The 13,598-nt window shown below is 47.8% G+C and overlaps 1 protein-coding gene across 1 annotated transcript in view; it reads right to left on the bottom strand.

Moving 5' to 3' along the window:
* LOC140427148 (protocadherin-18-like) overlaps positions 1-13,598 on the bottom strand; it is a 43,530-nt gene that overhangs the window by 15,846 nt on the left and 14,086 nt on the right. Inside the window, exon 3 of the mRNA XM_072512695.1 lies at positions 2,715-2,803. Coding sequence (XP_072368796.1) covers positions 2,715-2,803 — 89 coding nt within the window. The remainder of the gene's footprint in view (positions 1-2,714; positions 2,804-13,598) is intronic.

Genomic DNA, 13,598 nt, shown 5'->3' with positions numbered 1-13,598 from the left:
TGGGCAGGAGATTTGCAGGAGCTGGGAGGAAAAGCATTTTGACCCAGAGGGTGGCAAACTGGAGCTCATTGCCTGAAAGGGCAGTAGAGGCAGGAACACTCAACTTTTAAGAAGTATTTCGATGAATACTTGAAATGTCATGGCATGCAAGGCTTCGGACCCAAGGCTGGAAAATGGAATTAAAATAGTTAGGTGCCTGGGGGTCAGCACAGACTCAATGGGCCGAAAGGCCTCTTTCGGTGCTGTAAAACTCTGACTGTATAAAATGCGTACAGGATCGGTTCCCTCTGCTAATTGTGTGCAGCCTCAGTGAAATGTCAAGCGGTACTGATGGAGTGCTGCACTATCGGAGGTGACTTTCAGATGTGACCCGATACCCACAGCCACTATTTCAAAGAGCTGGGAGCCCTCCCCAGTGTCCCCGAGCTTATCCGGTCACTCATCTCATTGCTGCCCTGTGGGGTCTGGCTATGCTCATCTTGGCAGTCATGCTTTCCGACACTGCAACAGCAACTACACTTCAAAACTACTCCATTGGCTATGAAGTGTTCGGGGGCATCCTGCGGTGCTATAGAAAAGCAAGTCCCTCGTTCCATTGGTGGACCAGTGATATCACTGCCCGGGAGCCAGGAATATGGGCCGGAACTCAGTTTGGATGTTTGCGGAGGGGCGATGGAGGGGGAACGATCTTCTGCTCCGTCCCTGCATCCATGGAAAGCGGCTATCTGGGGAGGATGGGAAAGTGGGGTGCCCAGGAATTCTGCTGAGTACCTCCACAGCAGGTACTGGAGGGAACTCTCCCTGTCTGAGCCCTACCTGGGCGCTACCGATCCCCCAGAAATATCCCCCAAAGCTTATTTTAAAGTTTAAGAACATTAAACCCGAGCAGCTTAGCATTATTTAAGAAAGAAAAGCTTGCATTCCTATAACGTCTGTCACATCACCACCTGGAGGTTCCCCTCCAAGCCAATCACCATCCTGACTTGGAAATATCTCATCATTCCTTCATTGTCGCTGGGTCAAAATCCTGGAACTCCCTCCCTAACAGCACTGTGGATGTACCTACGCCACATGGACTGCAGCGGCTCAAGAAGGCTGCTCACCACCACCTTCTCAAGGGGCAATTAGGGATGGGCAACTAATGCTGGCCTAGCCAGTGGCAACATCCCACAAATTGATTTTAAAAAATCAATTTCAGGACAGCTCGAGTGCTTCACAGTCAATGAGGTACTTTTTCGAGGGTCGTCACTGTTGTAATGTGGGGAATCATAGCAGCCAATTTGTATGCAACAAGATTCCACAGACACCAATATGATAATGGCAGGATTTGTTTTGGCAAGGTGGATTGAGGGATAATTATCAGGCCGGGAAACTGGGCAGAACACTCCACTAATGTGCTGCCCACTCCCCATGGGCAGCACGGTAGCATTGTGGATAGCACAATTGCTTCACAGCTCCAGGGACCCAGGTTCGATTCCCGCCTTGGGTCACTGTCTGTGTGGAATCTGCACGTTCTCCCAGTGTGCGCGTGGGTTTCCTCCGGGTGCTCCGGTTTTCTCTCACAGATGTGCAGGTTAGGTGGATTGGCCATGATAAATTGTCCTTAGTGTCCAAAATTGCCCTTAGGGTTGGGTGGGGTTACTGGGTTACGAGAATAGGGTGGAGGTTGGGCTTTGGTAGGGTGCTCTTTCCAAGAGCTGGTGCAGACTCGATGGGCCGAAAGGCCTCCTTCTGCACTGTAAATTCTATAATTCTATGAATGATATTCAAAGTAGGGGCTGTGGGATCAAACCCCTCCAAAGGGGCAAACAGGTCCTCCTCAGTCTAACGTCTCGCCCAAAAACACAGCAGCACTCCCTCAGCATTGCACTCAAAGTACGAGATTGGATCATGGGCAGCACAGTAGTTAACACTGCTGCCTCACAGCGCCAGGGACCCGGGTTCAATTCCGGCCTTGGGTGACTGTGTGGAGTTTGCACGCTCTCCCCGTGTCTGCGTGGGTTTCCTACGGTGCTCCGATTTCCTCCTACAGTCCAAAAGAAATGCAGGTTAGATGGGTTGGACATGCTAAATTGCCACTTAAGTGTTCAACGGTTAGGTGGAGTTATGATGATAGGGAGAGGGCCTAGGTAGTGTGCTCTTTCTTGGGGGGGGTGCTAGTGCAGACACGCTGGGCCAAAAGGCCTCCTTCTGCACGGATTCTAGAATTCTTCTATCATTCTATGGCCTTGAGAGTGTCAGGAGTGGGACCTGAACCCACAACCTTCTGACTTGGGAGGCGCGAGTGCGCCCCACTGACCAACGATTAACACAATCGCTTGCAAGTGCCTTTAGTTCTGACTGTAAAGGAATCTTCCAGCTCCGCACCACCGTTCATAGAATCACAGAAGGATGCAGCCATTAATCCCATTGAGTCTGCACTTTCAGAGGGCAAACCAGTTACTCCCACTACCTCACTCTTTCCCCATATCCCTGCAATCTTCCAACTCCTCTTTGAAGGCTACTTCTGAGTCAATAACCACCAGCCTGTAAGGAGCACATTGAACAGGAGTAGTCAAGGAGAGATTTGTTCACCTCCTCTGGTTCTCTTGTCAATCGCTTTAAATTATCGACTCTTTGTGCATTGGAAACTGTTTGTTTCATTTACTGTAGCTAAAGCTTTAAGTGTCTCTCATCAAATCTCCTCGGCCTTCTGTGCTGTGTGAAAAACGTACCTGTAGTTCCTCAAATATTTATTTCCTCGGAAGTTTGGCTTGGCTTGGAATTGTCCTTGGTGCAGCAAGGAGAGCAGCTGGGAGATTTGCTGTAAAACAGGAAAGGGAATTATCCATCAGAAGTCACTGCGCCTCTCCCTACACATGCCCTATTCACCCCTGGGAAGAAAACACCCTCCCTTGATTTTACCTTTTAAGAGCACAATCAAAACTTGGAGAGCTTTAGTGAGCAGGAGTTCGACCTTGTGCGATGTTATGTGGTCCTGTTACTGGACTAAAGGACACAAACTCAAATCCTACCATGTTAGCTTGACAATGACATTTTTTTTTTAAATCTGGAAAATAAAAATCCAGCAGTGAAAATTATCAGGAAGCTGCTGGATTGTGATAATGTACAAAATTGTCATATTTTATATATTTTTTTGCAGCAATGTTATCAAAACCTGGCTGAAGATGCAGTCAGACAGTGTGACTGCTAAAGTGGTGATTAAGGTGTTGTAAAAGTAAGGTATCATTGATTTGCAGGTGAAGTGTTCCGCTAAGAGATCTTCAGAACCAGTCACTTGTTTACAGATAGTTAGGGCTGTAGACAATTTGAGAGTGGTATTGTGTTTGGTCCTGGCTAAACAAGTCAAGGGGCATCTTGTAAAAAGAGGCAAAATAACGCTTTACGCTTTGGGTACAGATTATGTAGTTAATGGGACGAGCCAGGTCTGTCTGAAGACTCAGTTGGACCTCAAACTCTCATCCGAAAAGTGGAGTTTTGTTTGACCCTGAAAGGTTCTCTCTCCAAAGATTCTGCACAGAGAAAATCAAGTAAAACCCTGGGTGATAACTTTATTCATGAGTGGTATTTAATTTATATTGATTTGATTAATTGAAATATAGTGGCAGGTTTAGGAAGTAAGTTAAGGTATCTCCTGTTGTCACTGTTAACAGTAAAGCTATCCCACTAGAGGGGATGGAAGAAATTATGAGGATTCGGGGGAATTTGGACGGTTTTCGGGATAAAAACTAAATATGGGGAAAAGTGAGATGTTTGCGGTCCAGGCGAAGGGACAGGAGGGGCGATTGGGAGAGCTGCCGTTTAGGGTGGTCGGGGGAAGCTTTCATACCTAGGCATCCAGGTGGCACGGGAATGGGAACGGCTACACAAGTTAAATTTGGCCCGGTTAGTAGACCAAACGAAGGACGATTTTCGAAGGTGGGACGCGCTTTCGTTGTCACTGGCTGGGAGGGTGCAGACAGTGAAAATGACGGTTCTCCCGAGATTCCGGTTTGTGTTTCAGTGTCGCCCCATCTTTATTCCACGGTCCTTCTTTAAACGGGTCAATAAGGTGATCACTGGCTTTGTATGGGCGGGTAAGACCCCGAGAGTAAAAAAGGGGATGCTTGAGCGGAGCAGGGGAGAGGGCAGGCTGGCGCTGCCAAACTTCAGTAATTATTATTGGGCGGCGAATATAGCCATGATCAGGAAGTGGGTGGTGGGGGGAGAGTCGGTATGGGAACGTGTGGAGGCGGCTTCATGCAAGGGCACCAGTTTGGGGGAGTTGGTAACAGCGCCTCTGCCGTTCCCACCGGCATGGTACTCCACCAGCCCCGTGCTGTTGGCGGCCCTGAGGGTTAGGGGGCAATGGAGGAGGCATGTGGGAGCAGAGGGAGCTTCGGTGTGGTCTCCAATCTGTAATAATCACCGGTTTGACCCGGGAAGGCTGGATGGAGGGTTCCGGAGATGGCAGAAAGCAGGGATTGAGAGAATGGGGGATATGTTTATGGAGGGGAGCTTTTCTGGCCTGAGGGAGCTGGAGGAGAAATTTGGATTGGCGAGGGGAAATGAGTTTAGGTATCTGCAGGTGCGGGACTTCCTACGCTGGCAGGTCTCAACCTTCCCGCTCCTACCACCAAGGGGGATACAGGACAGGGTAGTTTCCAGAGTGTGGGTGGGAGAAGGGAGGGTTTCTGACATTTACAAGGAACTCATGGGGTTCGAGAATACGCAGACCGAGGAGTTGAAACGCAAGTGGGAAGAGGAGTTAGGAGGAGAGATAGAAGATGGTCTCTTGGCGGACACATTGAGTAGAGTCAATGCGTTCACAACATGTGCCAGGCTCAGCCTGATACAATTTAATATCGTTCACCGGGCCCACATGACAGTGGCCCAGATGAGCAGGTTCTTTGGGGTAGAAGATAGGTGCGCAAGGTGTGTGGGTGGGCCAGCGAACCATGTCCATCTGTTCTGGGCATGCCCAAAGCCTAGGGGATTCTGGCAGGGGTTTGCAGATGTCATGTCCTAGGTGTTAAAAACAAGGGTGGCCCCGAGTCCAGAGGTGGCGATTTTCAGGGTGTCGGAAGACCCAGGAATCCAGTAGGAGAAAGAGGCAGACGTTCTGGCCTTTGTCTCCCTGGTAGCCCGGAGACGGGTATTATTAGCTTGGAGGGACTCAAAGCCCCCGAAGTCGGAGACCTGGCTAACTGACATGGCTAGCTTTCTCTGTCTGGAGAAAATCAAGTTAGCCCTGAGAGGGTCAATGGTTGGGTTCGTCCGGAGATGGCAACCGTTCGTCGACTTCTAACCGTCAGCAGAAAGGGGGGGGGGGGGGGTTTGGGGGTTAGCTTAGTTTAGAGTAGGGGGTTAGCTTAGTTTAGAGTAGGGGGTTAGTAAAGGTGGGACCTGTAAGGGAGGAAGATGGCTTTTGCACCATGTATATAATTTCATGTACATTGTTCATTTTCTTGTTAATGTAAAACCATAAATACCTCAATAAAATGTTTATATTTAAAAAAAAACAGTAAAGCTATTTCTGCGATTAAATGAAGTTTGTTTTAACATAGAAGATGCCTAATGGTCAGTGGTATTACTCCTGTTGCGTAGTAACATTTCCTCACAGTTTTACAAATTGCTAATAGTTGGGTTCATGTCCGGGACCCTAACATCATGAAAAGCCCAACTGGTTCACTGATGCCTCTTAATGAAGGAAATCTGCTGTCCTTACCCAGTCTAAGCCTGCATGTGACTCCAGTCTAACCCCAACATGGTTGACTCTTAACTGACCTCTGAAGAGGCCCAGCAAGAGAGTTTGCATCAAACCGGTTGCCAATGGCTGAAAAAGATAGCCCACCATTGACCATGTTCTCGTCTCTGGGCAACTAGAGATGGGCAGTAAATAGAGGCTTTGCCAGCGACAGTGAGAATGAATTTAAAACAAAAGCACACAGGTTGGGTTTGAGTTAGTCTCATCCATTCGGGGGAGGCCAAGAGATAGGGTCAGCTCTGAAATCCCTCTCCGACCATCCCCAATTACCCTCGAGCCTGGTGACTTGCTAGGCCATTTCAGAGGGCAGTTAAGAATCAGCCAAGTTGACATGGGTCTGGAGTCACATGTGGGCCAGGTCAAGGTACGGCTGGCTTTCATGGTCACCATTACAGAGGCCGGTTTTATATCCCAGATTGGTTATGGGCGGAATTCAAATTCCACCACTGCCCACGGTGGGATTTGAACCCATGACCCCAGATAATTAGCCTGGGTTTTACCCAGGCTATGCCTGCGGCATGTGGCGCAGTGGTTAGCACTGGGACTGCGGCGCTGAGGACCCGGGTTCGAATCCCGGCCCTGGGTCACTGTCCGTATGGAGTTTGCACATTCTCCCCGTGTCTGTGTGGGTTTCACCCCCAAAGATGTGCAGGTTAGGTGGATTGGCCACGCTAAATTGCCCCTTAATTGGAAAAGAAAAATAATTGGCTACTCTAAATTTATTTTTTAAAAACCATCACCTCCTGCGCCACCGTCTCCACTCACAACCTCAGGGTGTCTCAAAGAACAATTTTCTTAATTCTAAAGAAACCAAAATGCCCTTATTTAACACCGCAATGTGCTCAACAGTACTTTACAGTGTAGCCACCATTATAATACTGGAAAGCCTTTACAGCTAACTTGTGCACAGCAGGATCCCACAAAAAGCAAAGTTATAATGACCAGATTCAACTGTTTATTCTGTCATTTTGACCATTATGCTTCCCAGGACACTGGAGAAACATACAAACATCTACAAGATGCATTGCAGGAACTCACCAGGTTCCTCGGGCAGCACCTTCCAAACCCACGGCCACTACCACCGAGAAGGACAAGAGCAAGTGGCACTTGGGAACACCACCACCTAGCAGCTCCCCTCCAAGTCATTCACCATCCTGACTTGGAAATATAATCGGCCGTTCCTTCACTGTCGCCGGGTCAAAATCCTCCCTAACAGCATGGAGGGTGGACTTACGCCACATGGGCTGCAGTGGTTCAAGAAGGCAAACTCCCCACTACCGTCAAAGGCAATTAGGGATGGGCAATAAATGCTGGGTAGCCGCCAACGACCACATCTCGTAAATGATTTTTTTAAAAACATACAAATTAGGGTAAGTGGGCCATTCAGCCCCTCGAGCCAGCACCACAATTCCCCCAAAGCCACCCCAATAGCCTTGGATTCCCTTGTTAGACAAGAATCTATCTACCTCTGTCTAAAAATATTCAGTGACCGTGCCTCCACCTCATTCATATCCTTTCTTAATTAACAGTAAGTAGTCTTGCAACACCAGGTTAAAGTCCAACAGGTTTGTTTCGAATCACTAGCTTTCAGAGCACTGCTCCTTCCTCAGGTGAAAGGAGGCAGGAGCAGTGCTCCGAAAGCTAGTGATTCGAAACAAACCTGTTGGGCTTTAACCTGGTGTTGTAAGACTTCTTACTGTGCCCACCCCAGTCCAACGCCGGCATCTCCACATCATTTCTTAAATAAGGTGATCAATACCGTACACAGATGTTGTCTCTTGTTCAACTGTAGTAAACATCCCTACTTTCATATTCCATTCGGCAGGGGGATGGGAACCAGAGCTATGGATCAGAGGATAGGGTAGCTGTTGAACAGGCAGCAAGTCTGTGAGGAAGGTTAAGACAGTTGATAGGGCAAAGTTGCACTCAGTGGAATGGGTTAAAGTGTGTCAATGCAAGGAGTGTCAGGAATAAGGGAGATGAACTTAGAGCATGGATCGGTACTTGGAACTACGATGTTGTGGCCATTACGGAGACATGGATTTCACAGGCGCAGGAATGGTTGTTAGATGTTCCGGGATTTACAAATTTTCAGAAGAATAGGGAGGGAGGTAAAAGAGGAGGGAGAGTGGCACTGTTAATTAGGGAGTGCACCACAGCTGCAGAAAAGGAGGTCGTTGAGGAGGGTTTGTCTACTGAGTCAGTATGGGTGGAAGTCAGAAACAAGAAAGGAGCAGTCACTTTATTGGGAGTTTTCTATAGACCCCCAATAGCAGGAGAGATAGAGGAACAGATTGGGCGGCAGATCTTGGAAAAGTGCAGAAGTAGCAGAGTTGTTGTCATGGGTGACTTCAACTTCCCTAATATTGACTGGAACCTCCTCAGTGCAAATGGTTTGGATGGAGCAGATTTTATCAGGTGTGTACAGGAAGGATTCCTACTCAATATGTAGATAGTCCGACTAGGAGGGAGGCCATATTGGACTTGGTGCTCGGCAACTAACCAGGCCAGGTGTCAGATGTCTCGGTGGGAGAGCATTTCGGTGACAGTGACCCCAACTCCTTGACCTCTACCATAGTCATGGAGAGGGATAGGAACAGACAGTACGGGAAGGTATTTAATTGGGTGAGGGGAAATTATACTGCTATTAGACAGGAGCTGAGGAGCATAAAGTGGGAACAATTGTTCTTGGGGAATTGTTTAAGGAGCACATGCTGCAAGTGCTGAATTGTTTTGTCCCACTGAGACGAGGAAGGAATGGTGAGGTGGAGGAGCCTTGGATGACAAGAGAAGTGGAGCTTCTAGTCAAGAGGAAGAAGGAAGCTTACGTAAGGTTGAGGAAGCAAGGATCTGACTCGGCTCTAGAGGGTTGCAAGGTAGCCAGGAAGGAACTCAAAAATGGACTGAGGAGAGCTAGAAGGGGGCATGAAAAAGCCCTGGCGGGAAGGATCAGGGAAAACCCCAAGGCATTCTACACTTGTGAGAAATAAGAGGATGATCAGAGTGAGAGTAGGGCCGATCAGGGATAGTGGAGGGAACTTGTGCCTAGAGTCTGAAGAGATGGGGAGGCCCTAAATGAATACTTTGCTTCAGTATTCACTAGAGAGGGACCTTGTTGCCCATGAGAACAGTGTGAACCAGGTTAATAGACTCGAACAGGTTGATATTAAGAAGGAGGATGTGCTGGACATTTTTTGAAAAGCATCAGGATAGATAAGTCCCCTGGGCCTGACGGGATATACCCGAGGTTACTGCAGGAAGCAAGGGAGGAGATTGCTGTGCTGTTGGCGATGATCTTTGTGTCCTCACTCTCCACTGGAGTAGTACCGGATGATTGGAGGGAGGCGAATGTTGTTCCCCTGTTCAAGAAAGGGAATAGGGAAATCCCTGGGAATTACAGACCCATCAGTCTTATGTCTGTGGTGAGCAAAATATTGGAAAGGATTCTGAGAGGTAGGATTTTTGATTATTTAGAAAAACATAGTTTGATTAAAGATAGTCAGCATGGCTTTGTGAGGGGCAGGTCATGCCTCACAAGCCTCATTGAATTCTTTGAGGATGTGACGAGGCACATTGATGAAGGTCGGGCAGTGGATGTGGTGTATATGGATTTCAGTAAGGCATTTGATAAGGTTCCCCATGGTAGGCTCATTCAGAAAGTTAGGGGCGTGGGATACATGGAAATCTGGCTGTCTGGATACAGAATTGGCTGGCCGAAAGAAGACAGCGAGTGGTAGTGGGAAGTATTCCGCCTCGAGGTCGGTGACCAGTGGTGTCCCGCAAGGATCTGTTCTGGACCTCTGCTCATTGTGGTTTTTATAAATGACTTGGATGAGGAAGTGGAAGGGTGGGTTAGTAAGTTTGCCGATGACACGAAGGTTGGGGGAGTTGTAGATAGTGTTGAGGGTTGTTGCAGGTTGCAACAGGACATTGACAGGATGCAGAGCTGGGCTGAGAAGTGGCAGATAGAGTTCAACCTTGATCAATGTGAAGTGATTCATTTTGGAAGGTCGAATTTGAATGCTGAATACAGGGTTAAAGACAGGATTCTTGGAAGTGTGGAGGAACAGAGGGATCATGGGGTCCACGTACATAGATCCCTCAAAGTTGCCACCCAGGTTGATAGGGTTGTTAAGAAGGCGTATGGTGTGTTGGCTTTCATTAACAGGGGGATTGAGTTTAAGAGCCATGAGGTTTTGCTGCAGCTTTATAAAATTCTAGTAGACCACACTTGGAATATTGTGTCCAGTTCTGGTCGCCTCATTTTCGGAAGGATGTGGATGCTTTGGAGAGGGTGCAGAGGAGATTTACCAGGATGCTGCCTGGACTGGAGGGCATGTCTTATGAAGAAAGGTTGAGGGAGCTCGGGCTTTTCTCACTGGAGCGAAGAAGGCAGAGAGGTGACTTGATAGAGGTGTACAAGGTGGTGAGAGGCATGGATAGAGTGGATAGCCAGAGACTATTCCCCAGGGTGGAAATGGCTGTCACGAGGGGACATACTTTTAAGGTGATTGGAGGAAGGTATAGGGGAGATGTCGGAGGTAGGTTCTTTACACAGAGAGTGGTGGGTGTGTGGAACGCACTGCCAGCAGAGGTGGTGGAGTCAGAGTCATTAGGGACATTTAAGCGACTCTTGGACAGGCACGCGGACAGCAGTAAATTGAAGGGAGGTAGGTTAGGTTGATCTTAGATTAAGATAAATGGTCTGCACAACATCGTGGGCTGAAGGGCCTGTACTATGCTGTACTGTTCTATGTTCCATTCCTCTTGCAATGATACCTGAATATTAACCTTTCCAGGATCATGTACAACGACAGCCAGATCCTTCTGTAACTCAGTTCTGCAATCTCGCTCTATTTAAATAAATAACTCCCCTGCTCTTCGAATAGCGCTGTGGGATCTTTTAAGCCCACCTGTGGCCTTCCACTTCCTATCCAGTGTCCCAGCTGAAAGACAGGGCCTCTAACAGCACTCCCTCAGTACTGGATTCTGATTTTTAAGTTTTTATTACAGTTCATAACTAATGTAAAGAGCATGAATTCATCTCTCCACCCCTCTCAACCTTTGGGTGGACCGAGTGGCAGAACACCCATCCAAATATTTAATACATTCATTCCAAGATACCCTCAGATGGAAGAGGAGGGAGTGTGGAAGATTGCATCACATGTTGTATGGGGAAAACACTCACCGAAAATGCATGGTTTACCCCCTCTTTATCTCCACCTATCAATCCGGGAGTAGCCATTGGCAAGGCGCAGGAGTTCGTCTTAAAAACTCATTACGATCTCACTTCAAATATCATAACCCAGGAAAAGCAGCGAGACCCACTGAGTATCACTACACGTGGTCACCGGGGAGATACCCTCCTCTGGCGAGGGGCTGGCCCTGTCTGTTTAGGTCTCTATCTGGTGGGTTTGGTGAGATTTCCCAGTTCAGAAACATTCTTGACCCGATAACCGTTAATGTGCTCACTTGCCAGTTCAAAGGAGGCATCATCCACTTTACATTAAGCAGAATCACCTGGTGATTTTTACGTCTCGGGGCCCCCGTGTATTGGAAGCATTAAGCACCAGCAGACATGGCAGCACAGTGGGTAGCACTGTTGCTTCACAGCGCCAGGGTTCGATTCCCGGCTTGCGTCACTGTCTGTGCGGAGTCTGCACGTTCTCCCTGTTTGGGTTTCCTCCGGTTTCCTCCCTCAAGTCCCGAAAAGACGTGCTGTTAGGTGAATTGAACATTCTGAATTCTCCCTCAGTGCACCCGAACAGGCGCCGGAGTGTGGCGACTAGGGGCTTTTCACAGTAACTTCCTTGCAGTGTTAATGTGAGCCTACTTGTGACACTAACAGGGATAATAATAACAAAAATTATTACAAAGGGAAAAAATAATTTAAAACGCGACTGGCACACTGTTTATCTTAAAGGGGGCTGGAATACAAAGGGTGAATGTTACGTCACAATTGTAGAGCACTCTGATCGCCCCCATCTTGAATACTGCATCCGGCTCTGGGCAATGCACCTCAGGAAGGATACCCTGGCCTGGAAAAAACACAGTACATCAGAACGATACCAGTGCTAAAAGGGTTAAATGACCGGCCAGGTTGCCAAGACTAGGCTTGTATTGCTTTGAGGGAGTTCCAGAGTCTCATTACTCTTTGTGTGAAGACGTGCTTTCTGACATCACCCCTGAAAGGCCCATCTCTAAAGGTTATAACCCTTGTTCTGCGCCACCTACACCAGAGGAAACAGTTTATCTTTATCGACCTACACTCCAGGGCAGCCAGTACGATGTCGTCATTGAAACATTTAATCCAGGAGCTGCAGGAAATTCAATTCGCCTCCCCAGCCCTTGGCAGAACTTTGTACACATCTGGAGCAGAAGTGCACAGCTGGGAGAACAACGCAGTGAGTCTTGTCCCACTTTGTATTTGCGCCGGGATGAATCCCTAACTAGGGCGGCACGGTAGCAGAGTGGTTAGCACTGTTGCTTCACAGCTCCAGGGTCCCAGGTTCGATTCCCGGCTTGGGTCACTGTCTGTGCGGAGTCTGCACGTTCTCCCCGTGTGCGCGTGGGTTTCCTCCGGGTGCTCCGGTTTCCTCCCACAGTCCAAAGATGTGCAGGTTAGGTGGATTGGCCATGCTAAATTTCCCTCAAGTGTCAAAAAAATGTTTGGGTGGGGTGGACATGTGGGCTTGAATAGGGTGCTCTTTCCAAGGGCCTGTGCAGACTCGATGGGCCGAATGGCTTCCTTCTGCACTGTAAATTCTATGATCTACATATTAATAAATCACATTTGAGCTGAACAGCTTTTAGGAGTTAACAGGTTGGGATTTTCCTAATTTTGACATCAGGTACAAATGGTCAATGAGTGATTGCAGCATTTTTTATCCGCCAGAGGAACAGGGAAGTCTCGTGGCACTGGGTTCAAATCCCAGCTCAAGACTAGATAGCCAACGAAGATACATTCATAACACAACCAAAAACGTTGATTATCAATCCCAACACACACCGACGACCAACGCTAAGATTTGGAGAGACTCCTGGTCAGTCATCTAATAGAAATAATGTTGGAGCATCTACCATCACCATCCATAGCTCCATGTTACAATATGCCTGTAGCCACAGCAATTCTTGACTGGAGTGATCTGTAACACACCACCACATAGGAACAGGAGGCCCTTTAGACCCTAAATTAATGGGATCATGGTTGATCTTTACCTTACCTCTAATTTATCCACCCGAGCTCCACATCCCTCAGTATCCGTGCCCAACAAAAATCTACGCATCTCAATCCAGAAAACTCCAAATTAACCCAAATACCAGATTTAGACGAGCATTTATGTGAAGGCGTGCTTCCTGACATCGAGACTCAAAGGGATAGCTCTAATTTTACAGTCTGCGCCTCATTGTTCTGGACTCTCCCCAAAGGAAATAGTTTCCCTTTAACACTAAATACTTCAAGTAGATCACCTCTTTCTGTACTCAAGCAAACAAAATCTTTGCCTACTACACAACCTGGTTTATAATCTAATCCTTTTAACCCCTGTACAATTCTGGTGAATGTGCGCTACGGTCTGTCTAAGGTCAGTATATCCTTCCTAAGGTGTGTTGCAGGTAAACAAGTGTAGAATGCCATATGGGGTCCAGTCAAGATTCTGTACAAATGAAGCATCATTTCTTTACATTCCATTTTATACCCATGCACCATCTTTCAGTACAATAACAGCGAATGCTGGAAATGTTCATCTGATGAGGCAGCACATAGAAGAATCATAGAACCTCTACAGTGCAAAAGTAGGCCATTCGGCCCATCGAGTCTGCATTGACCCTTGGAAAGAGCACCCTCCATAGG

Source organism: Scyliorhinus torazame, chromosome 7, assembly GCF_047496885.1.
Source record: "Scyliorhinus torazame isolate Kashiwa2021f chromosome 7, sScyTor2.1, whole genome shotgun sequence".
NCBI classification, from domain to species: Eukaryota; Metazoa; Chordata; class Chondrichthyes; order Carcharhiniformes; family Scyliorhinidae; genus Scyliorhinus; species Scyliorhinus torazame.
This window is presented reverse-complemented; position numbering and strand designations above follow the sequence as displayed.